A 17,630-nucleotide genomic window follows, 5' to 3' on the forward strand; every position below is an offset into this window, starting at 1 on the left:
AAGCAGAAATCAATATTTTAGAATGGTGTCTTATCCTTCATAGACTTGGTCCAGGATCCCGTTTCATCAAGACATAAATGCACAATTTCTGTAACAAATTTACTTTCAGCCAATCAGATTGAAGGATTTCAGTAGCTTTTTAACTATTATTGTAAATTAGTTATTATAACAAGTTTTATGAAATGGACCCCCAGAAGTTAATTTGATTCACATTCAATCACCCAGTGCTGTGTACCTCCATTTTTCTTGATAATGGATAATTCAAGATTCTGATATCAATTTTCAGAACATCTGAAGAATTTAAGGGAAGATTAGAGGTACTTTAAAGAGAGAAGATCATATCGTCACGCCGCTGGCAGTAGGGCGTTAACGCGCCCGAGTCCTGGAAAGTAGTTTTTTAATAAATCGTCTGACAGCGAGTGCTGGTGCCCTTTTACAACGCATGATTACGTCATTGTAGGCAATAACAGTTACACCAAATGAAAGAACTATCAAAATGGAAAATTAAAAAAGAAGTTTTTTGGTAGAAAATCGAGCTAACGCCCTTCTGCCAGCCGTGCGACGATATATATTTATAAGCTGAAATAGAATAACAGAAAATACTGTGCACTGATTAAACAAGTGTACAGACATGCCACGCACATGCTTCAATCATTTTATGGATATAGATACATCTTGATGAGTAAGTCAAAATCAAACTATGTAAAATTGGAAAAAACAAAATCACAAATCCTTTAAAGAAAGTCATTGCAAGGAAATGACGCTCCACATAATCCTGACAAAAACTTACACAAACAGAAAGAATAAAATATTTATTTGTGTCAGTACCTAGAATTCATTTCAACTTCATTTGATCTCTAGTCTTGTGAAATGCACAAAAGAATATTAAGTAATTTCCCCAGAACTGAGTAGCATTCGTCTAACAACGAAAAGATACTTTTATAAAATGCATTGCTTTGTTTTAGAATAAATGGACAAATTTTTTACACTAAAATAGATAGCGTCATCTTACTGTCGAGGCGATTTTAACGAGCACAGGCTCCGCCACTTCAACAAAGTCGCAACAACTTCCTTCACAATTCAGAACTCGAGCACGAGGCGACATATTCAAGAATCGACCCTGAAGAAGTTTCCACAAATAAAAGGAAAGAAAGTAAAAACAGAACTCGAGATCCAGGTCTTAACTCCTCAAGAACCGGACGGGAATAAAAAAGACTGCATTTACCCAAACGTGCAGGCGGCGCTGTCTGAGATTCGCTTGCTTGTTGTCAGGCTTTTTAATCGGTGTAACGGGTCGTGTAACCTGACGCTCTCTGCGGCGTTTCTCCTGCTCTATCCGCTTCTGCTCCAACTGATACATAATGGTGTATCTGTACATACTGACTGCGATCCCCACGCTGCTCAACGAGTAATTGCAAAAACATATAATGTTGGAATCTCTTGTCTAAATCTCCCTTAATGGCGGCCCCTCTTTGATTGCAAAGAGAAAAGCCCTCTGATTACGTCCAACTGCCAAGATTCACCCTCCGGATTTTGTCCTCTTTGACAGAGTTTGCTAAGAGTTAATGCAGAGTTAAGTCTGGTTTTAGCTTGTGCAAAGTGACGAATCCTTGGCAAGCGCCCTGGATTGCAGGAAGGGGGTCAGTCAGTAAGAGAGAGCATGAGAGAGAGAGCGTGAGTGAGATGTTAGAGTGCGTCTAGTAGGGGGCTATCCTAGTCGTTACATAGAGCCACTGCTTGCTGTCTTGCTATGACTCACATTTGGCAAAGTCCGAATAAGCAAGCAGGGGGAAGTACAAAGTGGCCGGGGGGGGGGGGGGGGGAAGAAAATCCGAAACATAAATCAGGGGCTGTAACACAAAGCTGAGCAATCATTCGTAGAACATTTTTTTACAATTGATTGCATTGACTACAATGTAGGCCTCCAATTAATCATGAAAAACAAGAGTACAATTAATTGCTAACCTTTGTGTTACGGGACCCAGACCATTCTTTGTCTGTATGCCAGGTTATGAACAACAGGTTAATAACTTAATCAAGACTAGTAACATGAGACATCACCTTGATTGCATTTCCACAAAGAAAGTGAAAAATTGAAACAACTCTTAAAGCCGGCCCCTGAGTAGTTTCTATTCAAGACAGATATACTGCATCAGGTTAAAGGTTACTGAGTACTGGTAGTGAAAGGATCATTGGCATAAAACTGATTAACCCTAAAAGGACTGGGGGGCATTACATGTATGCCCCCCCCCCCTTCGAGGCTTTGTGCGATATTTCTGAAACGCAAAAAGATAGCGCCGCGAAATTTTATGACTTTTTTCTTTGAAGCCGAAAATGGCTCATTTTTAAACTTAGTGTACATGTACAAAGTCTACGGGAGATGAAATTCATGAAAGGGTGATTTTTCTTTCATTCTTAAAGGGGAATCCAGCCTTGGCCATAAAATGTTGTGTTGGGAAGGAGAAAAATAAATTAAACAGAATGGCAAAAGTTTGAAAGAAATCGGACAAGCAATAAGAAAGTTATAGCTGCTTTAAAATTGAGATCACTAATAGTATGTAGATTTCAAATTGGCAACTGGGTAAGTAAATTATGACAAGGGCAAGGACAACTTTCCCATAGGCCATGTACTTTATTATCAGGGATTTGTGGTTTTTTCCTAATTACCCATTCCCCTGGGGCAGCAATCTAAATATAATCCAGGTAGTATATTGTTTTATGTCCTCATGAAAGAAAAATATAATTTGAAATAAAACTTTTGGGAAAAATGACATTTTAGCCATTATATATATTGGAGTACATGGAAGAGTAGTCCTTGCCTTACATCACTATGACATCCCATATGCGGCCAATTTGAAGTCTCCATGGGTATAGTGATTACCAATATTTACAACTTTAAAAATTCATAAATTTCTTGTTGTTTGTCCAATATTGTTCAAACTTTCAGATATCAACTTGACTGATTTTTCTTTTTCTTATAAAAACAAGTTTTTATTTGGGTTGGATTCCCCTTTAATGGTCTGCTTAATTAATTTAGGGTTTAATTCAGTTGTTATATGGTCTGTTATAATTTCCATTGAAAAAAACAATGAAATACAAAAGATGGAAAAAAAAATACATAAGAAATTCTAAAAACAAAGATATACTTTTATGGAAAAAATTGGTTTTTGCAATATTTATTTAAGGAAACCTTTAAATTAGATTACAAAGATGGCATCTGCAAAAAAAGAAGAAAATTTGAAGTGAAATTGGATGTTAAATATGCAAAGAATGTTTTTCATGAATAAATTTGTATATCTAATCATAATAAATAAAAATAAACTTTTTCAGAATTTTTTAAAGACTAGCTTATAGTTTATGTGGTAAAGAATGTGCATGCCAAATTTCGGCGCGATCGCACGGATGGCGGCCGAGATCAGAAGGGGGGGGGGGGGCCATCAGTTCTCCAGTTCTCAATACATCTCAAATAGCCCAGTCGTTTTGGGGTTAAAGGGGGAATTGACTAATCATCGCTATTCGCATCGACTACAGGTGTGTTATAGTCTAAAAACATACCTTTTGAGATCATAGCCATCAACAACAGTTACAACACACATACAATTAATATTAATTAATTAAGCCTATAATTTTATCTGTACAGAGTAAATATAATGTTTTGAGAGTGAAGGTATTTGTTTTACAAGTTTGGTAACATAGTTTTGTGTATGAATTTACTGACTACTGAGCAGTAAATTAGAGTGTTATTATTCAAGTGGGTCTATATTACAAGACTAAACCATTCATAATGATGCATCATGGGTTGGGAACCTAACCAGATTCGAGAAGTTGTGGACTTAAAGGGGAATCCAACCCAAATAAAAAATTGTTTTTATAAGGAAAAGAAAAATCAGACAAGTTGATAGGTATAAGTTTGAACAATATCGGACAAACAACAAGAAAGTTATGATTTTTTAAAAGTTGTAAATATTGGTAATCACTATACCCATGGAGACTTCATATTGGCCGCATATGGGATGTCATAGTGATGTAAGGCAAGGACTACTCTTCCATGTACTCCAATACGTATTATGGCTAAAATGTCATTTTTCCCAAAAGTTTTATTTCAAATTAATATTTTTCTTTCATGAGGACATAAAACAATATACTACCTGGGTTATATTTAAATTACTGCCCCAGGGGAATGGGTACTTAGGAGAAAACCACTAATCCCTGATAATAAAGTACATGGCCTATGGGAAAGTTGTCCTTGCCCCTTGTCATAATTTACTTATCCAGTTGCCAATTTGAAATCTACATAGTATTAGTGATCTCAATTTTAAAGCAGCTATAACTTTATTATTGCTTGTCCGATTTCTTTCAAACTTTCACCATTCTGTTTAATTTATTTTTCTCCTTCCCAACACAACATTTAATGGCCAAGGCTGGATTCCCCTTTAAGGTGGTGCTATACAAGGTTGCAAGATCGTATTTGCATTAAAAGTGGTCTCCTACTGTCCTTTTGCCTCCAACTGATGGCTCCTAGACTCTTAAGGTGTGCAGGAGTTGCAATTGATCCAATCAATCGCAACTATGAAAAGCCAGCAAATTCAACATCTAAAATGCACGTTTTTTTTTTTTTTTAATTAGATACAAATGAATATTAATAAATTCATTGATTTCTTGACAATTTGGTGTGTTCTCCTTTGTTTACAAAGGACATTTTGCAAAGTTCCTGTAAAAAAATTATGACACTGATGGATTTCCATAGTGTTAGAATTGATTGGATGAATTGTAACTATTTGTAAGACAAGGCCCTGGATATCATTTTTTTCCTCTGAACTCTTCAGTATTTACCAGGTTGAACAATACAAGAAGTTGGTGACTCTATCAAATGACAAGGATCTATTTCATTGTGCAGTATTACAAAATAATAATGCATATGCCTCAGTTGGACAGTAATAATTCATTTACCCTATATTCCTTATAAACAAACATTTCAAACAACAAATACATGTTGAATTATTTTTTCTTTTTTACTTTTGAAATGCAAAGATGAAAACCTGAAAATGATGCGCTTTGAAGGGTGATGCTGCAAAAAAGACAGACAATGAAAGTACTGCATAATGCAACTTGAGATCTTAATCATTCTACCATGGGCCTGGTTCTGGTTTACTTCCTGGGTCAAAAGTTCTGACCTGCAATGCATGCTGGTCTTCATGAGCTTAAAGATAAATTCCAGTTTTGGTAACGATCTCAAAATGACTTTTTACAGAATCTAATATAATGACCACCCAAGTGTCTGTTTGTATGAATAAAAAATATGTGCCAAAGGATTCTGGAAGAAATTGTGTAATTGCTGAGAAATAAGCAAAATAAGCGCGGATTCGGTCACTTCCGTCGGGTCTTTATTTCAGCAATAATAATACACTGTCCCACGTGTGCCTATCTGTGTTGGTGATCTTCAGTGTGAACATTTTTCAGCGTAGATTTCAAGATTTCACAAAGGTCAGTTTATTTAACTGTACCAGATCTAGATCCTCGATGATATACTGACAATTAAGCCTGGTTTTACAGACTTTCTCATGAAATCAGTGTTTACTGCAAATACTGGCATTTCTCTTTAAGAAGAGGGTAACAGTGTGATGGAATGCTCTCCAAAAATATTAAACCACAGTGTATCTTGCCCTTTGATGCCCTTGGAAATCTGCAGGGGTGGATTCAGGATTTACAAGAGGGCAGGGGGGGGGCCTCCCCTTTGATCTGTGTCTAATGTGCATCATATTGAGTCTAATGGAAACATGCCTAGCTTTATTAAAGTTATGAATATTAATCTTTGCCTCTGAAGTCCGAGTCCACGTAGATTACATTTATAGCTTAATTCCCTTAAAGGTCAAGTCCACCCCGGAAAAATGTAGCTTTGAATAAATAGAGAAAAATCAAACTAGCATAACGCTGAAAATTTCATCAAAATCGGATGTAAAATAAGGAAGTTGTGACATTTTAAATTTTCGCATATTTTTCACAAAATAGTGATATGCACAACTTAGTTACATGCAGATGACTATTTATTTTGTTTTTTATTGTTTGAATTATACAATATTTCATTTTTTACAGATTTGACAATAAGGACCAACTTGACAGACCCATATAGTATTAAACAATGCTAATTCCACAGGTCAGGGAGGAATTAATCGTTGTTTCACTTGGCAATGAGGAGAAAATTAGAATATTTCATATTTCATTTAGTAAAATACAAAAGAAATAGTGAGTGGATAACATCATCAGTCTCCTCATTAGCATACCGACCAGAATGTGCAAATAACTGTTAAATTGTGAAATTTATCGAAAGTTTAATGTCATAACTTTCTTATTTTACAAATCATTTTGATGAAATTTTCAGTGTTATTCTTGTTGGAATTTTCTCTTTTTATTAAAATAAACTTTTAGTTGGGGACCGAGGAGGACTTGTCCATTAAACTCATGATCATTATCCTAAACATGTAAAATTAATGCTACATATTGTACAAGTGAAATAAATACTGTAATACATGTAGCTCTGGCAAGAATGATTTTGTTGTGTACAATGATAAAGATTCTCATCACTATCACCAACTCTATCAAAATCATTACATTTATCATCATAATAATCATCATCATCAACATCACCCCCACCATCATTAATATCATCCCCATCACAACCACCACCAATATCATCAACATCATTATCATCATCACCCCCATCATCATCACCATCATCATCATCACCGTTATCATTATCATCACCACCGTTATCATTATCATCACCATCACCATCAGACCATCACCACCACCACATCATAATAATCATCACAGCCGTGATCATCATGATCATCATTACTACCTGGCATCACTACCACCATCACCATCATGATCATCCCTTCGATTATCATCAGGGGTGTGAGTGGTCACAAATAAAAAGATCTGAAAAAAGCTGAAACTTGTAGAAAAAGTCTGAAATAGAAAGAGCTCCCATACTTTTTGTACAGAGGAAAGCCAAAGATAAGCTGAAAATCAAAACGAAAAAAAATCTGAAATCAGATAAAATCTCAACTCTCACACCCCTGTATCATCATCATCATCATTACCATCACCATCACGTACAAACATGTACATGCAGATGTAAATTGGTATGAAGACTGAAATTTATATGAAGACGCAGGGGAACTTCTCAATTCTCATCGATATAAATCATGTTTAATTTTCTTTTCTTGGCCAATACCCTCATCATGGTTCCTCACACTATATCTTAACTCTAACAGATCCTATTATTGATCAATACTGACAAGTGACAACCCTCATGAAAAATGAGGAATTCTTGATCTTGATTCTTGGTCACACAAAATCAACACAAATACAGAGGAAGTAACCTAAAACACAATGGATAAGTTCAAAAGCCCAGGACCAAAATCCAATTGAAACCAGTTGGATTTCCAACTGGTTTCAATTGGTTTCAATTGGTTTCAACTGGTTTCAATTGGTACGTTTTAACTGGAATTTAACAATTTCCAGTTGAAACCAATTGAAACCAGTTGGGCAACTGGAAATCCTAACTGGAACCAGTTGGGTAACTGGAAATGACTTCCAATTGGGAATGATTTCTAACTGGAACCAGTTGAGTAACTGGAAATCCCAACTGGAACCAGTTGGGCAACTGGAAATCCTAACTGGAACCAGTTGGGTAACTGGAAATGACTTCCAATTGGAAATGATTTCTTACTGGAACCAGTTGAGTAACTGGAAATCCCAACTGGAACCAGTAGGGCAACTGGAAATCCTAACTGGAACCAGTTGGGTAACTGGAAATGACTTCCAATTGGAAATGATTTCTAACTGGAACCAGTTGGGCAACTGGAAATCCTAACTGGAACCAGTTGGGTAACTGGAAATGACTTCCAACTGGAAATGATTTCTAACTGGAACCAGTTGAGTAACTGGAAATCCCAACTGGAACCAGTTGGGCAACTGGAAATCCTAACTGGAACCAGTTGGGTAACTGGAAATGACTTCCAATTGGAAATGATTTCTTACTGGAACCAGTTGAGTAACTGGAAATCCCAACTGGAACCAGTTGGGCAACTGGAAATCCTAACTGGAACCAGTTGGGTAACTGGAAATGACTTCCAATTGGAAATGATTTCTAACTGGAACCAGTTGGGCAACTGGAAATCCTAACTGGAACCAGTTGGGTAACTGGAAATGACTTCCAACTGGAAATGATTTCTAACTGGAACCAGTTGGGTAACTGGAAATCCTAACTTGAACCATTCAGTTGTGTAACTGGAAATCCTAACTGGTACCAATTGGGTAACTGAGATTACTTCTAACTGGAAAGATGGGTAACTGGAAATGAATTCTAATTGGAACCAGTTGGGTAACTGGAAATCATTTCCAATTGGTTTCCAATTGGAAATTTTCCAGTTACCCAACTGGATCCAATTGAAACCAGTTAATTTGCATATTATTAGTCAGTGTGCACAGATTAATGTTTTATGAGATTAATCATCATTAACAATGTATCTATTTAATTCTTTACAATTTCAAGTACCACACTTTTTAAAGATTAGTATTTAGAATACTTAGCAGTGAAAACCATGTTCATAAATGTTATAGATTATAATTAAAACAGATTAAAGGATAATTAGTACACCACTAACTGTTACCAAATTACATCAAATAAAAGTACATATATTTGAAGATCTTCCATATAAATATATATACATGAAAGTCTGTATTTTACCAATGCCCTTTACATTGGTATTAATAGACATATAACACTGCTTCTGTGTTGGCATGAGAAATAGTTACTGCAAATGCTAATTAATTTGTAACTAATTAAGTTCGTTCCAACTGGAAGTTCCAATTGGATCCAGTTGGAAACCAATTGGTTTCAACTGGTTCCAGTTGAAACCAGTTGCCTCCAATTGGTTTCAACTGGAACCTATTGAAACCAGTTGCCTCCAATTGGATTCAATTGGTTTTAATAGGGAAATTGGAACAACTGGAACCAATTGACAACAATTGCCAACTGGTTCCAGTTGCCCAATTGGTTTTAACTGGAACCAATTGGCAACTGGTTTTCAATTGGTTTTTAACTGGAACCAATTGGCAACTGGTTTTCAATTGGAACCAGTTGTTCCAATTTCCCTATTGAAACCAGTTGGCCAACTGGTTTCAATTGGTTTTGCCCTAATTGGTTTTAACTGGATTTTGGTCCTGGGAGTTTACACCTTTATTTCGGTAACAACAAATCATAATGCCATGGACATACATGAAATTCAAGCATTTTGTGAACCTAACTTGTTGTAAGGTCCAAGCAAATGCAAATACAACAAATGCCAGACCAGCACCATAAATCATTGCATTTCACTGGCATTCACTACATTCGAGCACAGCTGCTGGTATACACTGCTTCACGGCGGCGCCACTGCCACGCACACTGTGTCATGTGTATGAGAGAATGGACCTTGTACCCTTTTCCTTTAATATCGATCACATGAGCTGTGAAAAAGATAAACAGTCGAGGTTACACGGCAGTCATGCACAATAACCAAACCAAGGCAAGAAAACTCCCGTGAAAAATTAGAATTCAGCACATTGAATCTGCCTACCTTTAGCGCAAATTTATCCACTAAACTCATGGTGAGAAACTCAGAAGGAGAATGTTGTCTTGGGGACTGGTTCTCGGTGGCCTCTGGTTGCATAGTACTGGTCTTATACAGTACAGTACACAGTGATAGTGTTTGTGGATATATTATGATGATGAGGCGGAGCGCACTCGGGTCAGGTCGCACGCGTCGCCACCGCCACCACTACCCACCGCAGATCGGTGAGGAAATGCGCTGCAATTTGATACCAGTGACGTCATCAAATGGCGTCTCTAGATACAAATCCTAACAATCAAGACCAATAATTATACTTTATTGGCGGTTGGAAGTTTAGGGTCAGCGGCATATGTTGATATTTCATAGATTTATCTGGAAATTGAACATTCTGAACATTTATTGTGATCATGAACTAGATTCGAACCTACCTAAATCATTAATGCGAGCGCGAAGTGCGAGCTGAACGTTTTTGATTTTCCAACCTAAAAACTGGACATTCTTCACAGCTTTATAAAAATCATGAACAGGATAGGAATCTAATAAAATAATGCTAGCGCGAAGCGCAAGCTGAAGGTTTTTAATTTTCCAACCTAAAAACTGGACATTCGTAACACTTTTTCAAATCATGAACAGGATAGGAATTTAGTTAAATAATAGATGCGAGTGCGAGCTGGAATTTTTTTTTTTCCAACCTAAATACTGGACATTCATAGCGCTTTAAAAAGAATATGAACAGGATATGAATCTAAACAATTAATAAAAGTTTTTGATTTTCCAACCTAAAAACTGGACATTCTTAGCACTTAATAATGAACGGAATATAGGAATCTAAACAATGAATGCGAGCGCGAAGCGTGAGCTGAAAGTTTTTTATTTTCCAATCTAAAACTGGACATTTATATAGCACCTTAAAGAGAATATGAACAGGATAGGAAGCTAAACAATTAATGCAAGCGCGAAGCAAGAGGTGAAAGTTTTTGATTTTCCAACGTAAATACTGGACATTCTTAGTACTTAAAAAAAAATTATGAACAGGATAGGAAACTAAACAATTAATGCGGGCGCGAAGCGCGAGTTGAAAGTTTGTATTTTCCAACCTAAAAACTGGACAATCGTAACACTTTTTCAAATCATGAAGAGGATAGGAATTTTACTAAACAATATTATTTTCGAGCGCGAAGTGTGTGCTGAAGATATGTCATTTCCGGCCTAAAAATTGGTATTATTAGCATATTTTAAAATGAAGGACAGGGTAGCTATTTAACTAAATTTTAATTAATGTGAGCGCGAAGCGCGAAATTATTATTTTTTATATTCAGATCTGAAAACTGGATCTTTCAAGCACTTTTGAAATAAAGAACAAGCAGTTTATCTCAATAAGCAATGCGAGCGCAAAGCGCGAGCTAATTTTTTTTTAAAGATTTAAATCTACAAATTATGAAAAAGATGGATATCTTCCTAAATACATTATTTGATTTTATATATTTTGATCTAAAAAGTGAAAAAATGTTAAGCACGTTTTGAAATAAAGAGATGGCTGTGTATTAATGCAAAGCGCGAGCGATTTTTTTTATACTATGACCTGAAAGTTATCTTTTTCCAATTATTCCCCTCCCCTTCCATCATTTAATTTTCTTCCTCGTCCTATCTTTCTTCTTATTTTTCTCCTCACCTTCCTATTTTGTGCGCCCCCTTGATCTACCTATGATGACCCCTCCCACGGCAGGAATTTTGTGTAAAAATGGAATATAAAAGTCTCGTTAATAGAGTATTTAAAAACAAATTTGGGGGGATTAAACGTAGTTAAAATTCACTGTGAAGGATAAATCACAACTCATGAAAACTATTCTTTTTACTGAGTACGCGAACAATGAAAATATACTTATATTCCAAGTAAATTTGGAATAAAGGGAAAATGAATTGGTTTAACAAAGGTATGTTTTACTGGGTATGGAACATCCTCGTCTACCATCTATACACTAAATTTACTTATAGGTATTCAGAGGCGATTTTCTTTTTTCGTCATTTTTATTATAGTTATGAAATTGACAATGGCCATCGATGTCATCAATGTCATCACTCTTTGGCTGGCATATAGGGCTAGATGCGAGTTCGAGAATAGTCGGGCCGGTATGCCTTCTATCTGTTTATATATATTTCGAAATTCGAGGCTACATGTGTATAATTTCGATTTTGAATTTCTTATTTTACAAATTATTTTCCATAATAAAAGACCACAAATAGTAGGGGGACATTTGATATTATGTCCCCCCCTTTCCAAAATGGTAGGGGGGACGCGTCCCCCTGTGATTTCCGCCCATGGCGTCGGTCAAGATGTTTGGCATGGAGGGGGGGGGGGGGTTGGAGGGGGGCAAATGTAAAAAAAAGTCCAACATTTTCTGCGCGCTTCGCTCGCCAAATAAATCTGGGGCCCGTAACACAAAGCTCTGCAATTTTTTCTACGATTGATTGCATTGACTATATTAATGTACAATCAATCGTGAAAATCAAGCGTACGATTAATCCCTATAACTTTTGCGTTACAGGACTCTGGTGTTTATTTTATGCCAAGTTATAACTTTACATTGTTTATAATATGATTTTTTTCAAGTTATCAAAATTATTGACGGCGAATTGATAAATTTGCCCCCCTTCGATTTTTTTTCATCCATTGAGGATTATTGGGGCGAGCGCCCCGTGCGCCCCAGGGAATAGGGAGTGTGGTTGAGATTGGTGGTCTGTGACCAACAAGAATGGCAGTCAATGCGTCATAAACGAAGTAAACCAAATTTCACAACCCAATGATGACGCAAGCCATATTAATTAGGGGATCGAATCTGATTTGATTTATTTATTTTTCTTCTACATAACAATATAATATAACGTAAATATAACAAATAGATTTTGACAATAAATCAGACATATATATCATTGAAAATAAAATCAGTTGCAGAAGATGGATTGTCATTGTAAGCAGAAATGCTTGAAAAAATATGACAAATCGAAATATTTACAGAATGGATGTCTAAGAATCATTTAAGTATCAATTCATTCAATAGAAATCTACTAAGAAATGCCACTATTCTTGATACCAAAAAGTAAGGGGCTGATAATGGTTGACCAGATTGGGGGGGGGGGCGCCAGTGGTGTACGAAAATTATATATATATATATATATATATATATATATATATATATATATATATATATATATATATATATATATATATATATATATATATATATATATATAACATGTATATAAACATGTATATATATATATATTTATTCATATATATCTAAACATATATATATATGTATACTGTAAAAATTATATATAATTCGTATAACTCTGAAGAAGACGTGGGGTTGCATTAAAAAAATATTGGAATTCATTTGAATAAACTTTTTTTTTAATGAAAGCATTACCTCTGAAAGATGTACATTTTGTATTTTTTGTCTCTTCATCTGTATCCAACATGGGGAATTTCTTATCGTCATACATGTAAGAAGAATCACAACTGGTAATAGCAGAATGCAATAAAAACATAAATAATAGATATTAAAATAATACGGAGCATAACAGCTCTCTAAAAAATGAAAGGCAAAGTCAAACGCATTCGTCAGTGCCCATGGTGTAATTAAAAACAAATCAAAATCCGTAACTTGTGAAACAGTCGTGGAAAAGACCTCTGTTCATAAGCATACGGATTGTGAAACTCACCTTTCAATGAAGAGTGGTAGCATGAGACCGATTGTTATTGCATAATTATGATTCTCATCGTTGTAAAATCAAAACTTAATTGGTATGATGTTGTCTTTAAGAGTGCCACAATTACATCCCATCATTATCATGTACAACTGTGAAACGGAAATCAATAAATGAATAAACCAAATCCATGAAATCAAATCAAGAGTGGAGCTAGGGTAATAAATGATTGGTGGACTGGAAGAAGAATATTATGATGTCGTACCATTATAAACTTGGTTTTATTAGACTTAAAAACGATTATTGGCTGCAATCCAGTTTGATATAATTTACAATTCACTACTAGTATACCAACGAATTCTGCGAGCTGGTGTTGATCCCTTTATCCAATTGAGAACAGATGATCCATTTGAATCATCAAAAAATAGTATAAGATACTGAAGTCTAGAAGGAATGTAAAAATGAAAACTACATTGTGAATAGAAAAAGGCATAAAATGGAACCTTGAAGTACTCCACAATACATACATTAAGCCTGGTTGGAGAAAATTTACAAATTGATACAAGCATGACAACTTAAGCTATTCGCAAGGAAATTCAATAAGTATATCAAAGGTCTTGGAAAGAAATCTAGGAATATGCCAACATTTTGTGAATTGGTATTGATTTTGTATTTTTGTCGATGAGCCCTGCTCCGAGGTCAAATTTGCCGGCCTTGGCCTCGAGGCCGAATCAGGTGTTCAAAGTTTGGAACTTTCGGCCTCGACAACAACCCTACGGTGTTGTGTTGCTCAGGAAAGCTAATCTGAACATTGTTTAGGGTGCTGCACCCACGTACTCAGCAGGAAAAACTAATTGCAGAGCTGCCAACTTGAATTGTGAATAAAAATCCTATTCTTTATTTATTTTTATCCTATTCGCTCTTGTAAATGTTGGGCAACATACTGTCCACACAGCAATCGGGTTAAAACTTTATTCAACTCTTGGCAGTTTTAAACAAATAATGTGTGCTTTGGGTGAAAACTACACAGTATTGCTTGAAAACTACCCAGAGTTGGATAAATTTTGTAACCAATAATTGTGTGGAGAGTATGTTGCCCAACATTTTAAGAGTGATGAATGTCAAGACTAAATGAATGGTACTGCAGGGATGTAGACAATGCCGGCCTTGAGGTCAAATTTGCCGGCCTTGGCCTCGGGGCCGAGTCATGTGTCCAAAGTCTACTTGAGAAATTTGAGAAAGTTTTCTCCAGTGGCCTCGTGACGTGGAACCCCCGGCCTCGACAACAACCCTATGGTGTTGTGTGTTTTGCTTAGGAAAGCTAAACTGAACATTATTTAACGTGTTGTACTCCACGTACTCAGTAAGACAAAATATCTGTAGAGTTTCCAACTTTAATTATGAATAAAAATCCTATCCTTTATTTCTTTTTATCCTCTTTTCAAGCCAGAAATCCTAATTGTCTAAATTTTGAAAAACATAAATACCAAAAAATCATAATTCTTACAAATTTTTCAGAAATCCTATTTCTAGGGGGCAATCCTATTTAGCATCACTTTCCCCCTTTTAAATCCTACAAATGGACGGCTCTGTAATTGTTTTGCTTGCCTTTTTTCCCTAAAATCTATAAACAAATATTTCAGAAGAAGTAAAGATAATTGTTGATCAGGTGAGTATTCCCCTTTAGAAAATAAAAACGACTATACAGTGCGTATCAAAAAAAAGTTTACACTTTGAGAAAGCCCTGGGAATTAAAAAATATACAACATGTGGGTATGTTTTTCACATATAATATTAGGTTTGGGTCCCATCATCTAATCAATGAAAGTAAAAGTTTTAACAGGATAATACACTTGAGTGAGCACTGTCCATTTTAGTAAAGCTCACAGAAAACTGTTTGCGCAGAAATGCTCGTTTTCACGCTGTGTCAAAGGGAAAGGGCGAAATCAAACTTACCCTACGAAACATTTCTCATACATTTCCCTTGCACTTTTAGTCAATTGAAATAAATCGGATACATTCAAGCATTTTGTAACAATTTTGCCACCCAAAATGAAATTGTAATACTTAGTAAGCACAACCTTTACCCTTTTTGTGCCAACTGGATCTGAGGACATTGCTGAATTTTAACAAAAGTTTATATCAGACATCTCCAGTATTTTTCACTAAGTTTTTATTATTTAAAGTGGGTTTACGTTTCATTTTTCAATTAATACTTGTTTCTCCACACTTTTTCCAAGCTTGACAATGATTAACAAAATGAAAATCAAGCCTAAGCCATTTCATGTAAATCGCAGCTCAGTGTAAAGCAAATATCGTCACGATGGCCTCGGTGTGTGGGGGAGTGGGGTGGGGCGCAATGCACTCTTCGAAGTGTTTTGGGCAAATAAACAAGTTAAAAAGGTAAAAGATATCTTCAAATCAATTTTACTAACTAAATTCCACGTGTTCTTCATGATTAAGGTCTACTTTTAGTCGCATAACTATTTCAAAGTTCTGCGCAAATCATTTTTCACTAACTTTTCAAAAGTAAGTGGTGCTCACTCAAGCGGAAATATTTTTCGACAGTTATATTGTCATTTGCTTAAATGGACCTGTACCGAATGTTAAAATGTGGAAAAATCTTCAGGATATTACAAATGTATAATTTTACAGGATTTTTTCTAAGTGTAAACTTTTTTTGATACGCACTGTATAGCGTTTTTCGTTGGTTTCGAACTATACTTATAGGCCGAGATTGATATATATTTACAAGGGGAATAGTGATGTATTGCTTAAGCACATTATTGGTTACTTCGTTAAATCCAGAATTGTTTTTTCATTATTACAGTATCATTTATTCGGCAAAGAAAATTGCAAAAAAACAAAAAAACAATGCATTTCAGTAAAAACAATACTAGATAGAAAATATCAACCGTTGGAACGCCAGCAACAGAAAAAAAAGTTGACTAAAGTAGGCTGTATGATTCCAGTGCGGCCAAGTCAGATGCGTGACCCCCCCCCCCAAAAAAAAAAAAAAAAAAAAAAAAAAAAAAAAAACGCGTAGGGGTGGTTTTTTCAGTTTTGGACGCGGGCAGCGCGTGCACTCGTTAAGGGTATCAAAAACACTGATTTTCAAGAAAATGGGTGGTTTTGAAAGACTGGTCAATGGTCAGTCGCGGGGTCAAACGTATTTAGGGTATCTTTTTTTCAAAAGCTTTTTTAAAGAATAGCCAAACGTGTTTAGGGTATGTTTTTTCCCCGAGATCATATTCTGGCGACAACTTATTTAGGGGCCAAATTGTGTAAATAAAGCCCGCGAAAACACTTGTTTAGGGGGTTATTTTGCACACAGAGAAAAAAACTCGTGTAGGGGGTGTTTGGAAATAATTTGGTCACGCATGTGTGCAGCAATACATTTGACTGCCCCCCGGGATTAAACATATTACTGTTTATGATTGTTGACGAGGTAATCCTTAAAACTTTTTGCAATGACATCAAGTTTTCATTATTATCAACCCTTCTTATTCATTTACATGTTTTAGATAATTTTGGAAGACATCTAAAATACTTTCTAAAAGAGGCCCAATGGATGGTGATTCATAAATAACGTTCAATTGCATCCCTGCATTGGAAAAAAAAAGACAACCTCAAATGGCTATTAATGGCATAACGAGCAGTGGCGTAATGGGCCAAAATTTTGAAGGGGGCCAGATATGGCGTATTGGGCAAAATTTATAGAATGTTGAGCGTGAGTGAAGCGAGCGAGCAAAAATTTCGACATTTTCATTACAAAAATCAAATTTTGTGATAGATTTTGACATAATATTGAGAACATATTCCCTCTTTCCTTTTCTTTCCGTCTCTTTGTTTCTCTCACTTGTTATCCGATGGGGGAAGAGGGCAAGCGCCCCAAGCCCCCTAACCATCTGATAACGAGTGAGAAATTCAGAAATTTTTCCTCCAATTCATCAATACATAAATTTGGGGGAATTATCCATTCCTCTTCAAAAAAATACTCATCCAGCATCCATAGATAGAACTATACAGATATATAGAGACATACCCCCTCTACGTTTCAGTTGTTAACGTCTGGAGAGGAATAAGGGAACAACACAAGTTAGCAAAAACTACATAGGGGACACATTAATTTCATTCTAGCTCCATGATTCTACTCCTAACTCCCCGATGTAATTCTCCGATATCTGCAATTATACAAATATGTAAACGTCATAGGACTGAAACGTAGGAAGGTCAATATGGGATCATCACCCCTAAATTTATTCATTATTCAACCATCAAAAGAACAAACAAAATAGAATT

The 17,630-nt window shown here is 35.7% G+C and overlaps 1 protein-coding gene across 1 annotated transcript in view; it reads right to left on the bottom strand.

The window, feature by feature from the left end:
• The window catches only part of LOC129276530 (type-1 angiotensin II receptor-associated protein-like), a 31,005-nt gene extending 29,645 nt beyond the window's left edge, over window positions 1-1,360 (bottom strand). Inside the window, exon 1 of the mRNA XM_064109142.1 lies at window positions 1,226-1,360. Coding sequence (XP_063965212.1) covers window positions 1,226-1,360 — 135 coding nt within the window. The remainder of the gene's footprint in view (window positions 1-1,225) is intronic.
• Window positions 1,361-17,630: the final 16,270 nt, after the last annotated feature.

The sequence above is a fragment of the Lytechinus pictus genome, chromosome 14 (assembly GCF_037042905.1).
Source record: "Lytechinus pictus isolate F3 Inbred chromosome 14, Lp3.0, whole genome shotgun sequence".
Classification (NCBI taxonomy): Eukaryota; Metazoa; Echinodermata; class Echinoidea; order Temnopleuroida; family Toxopneustidae; genus Lytechinus; species Lytechinus pictus.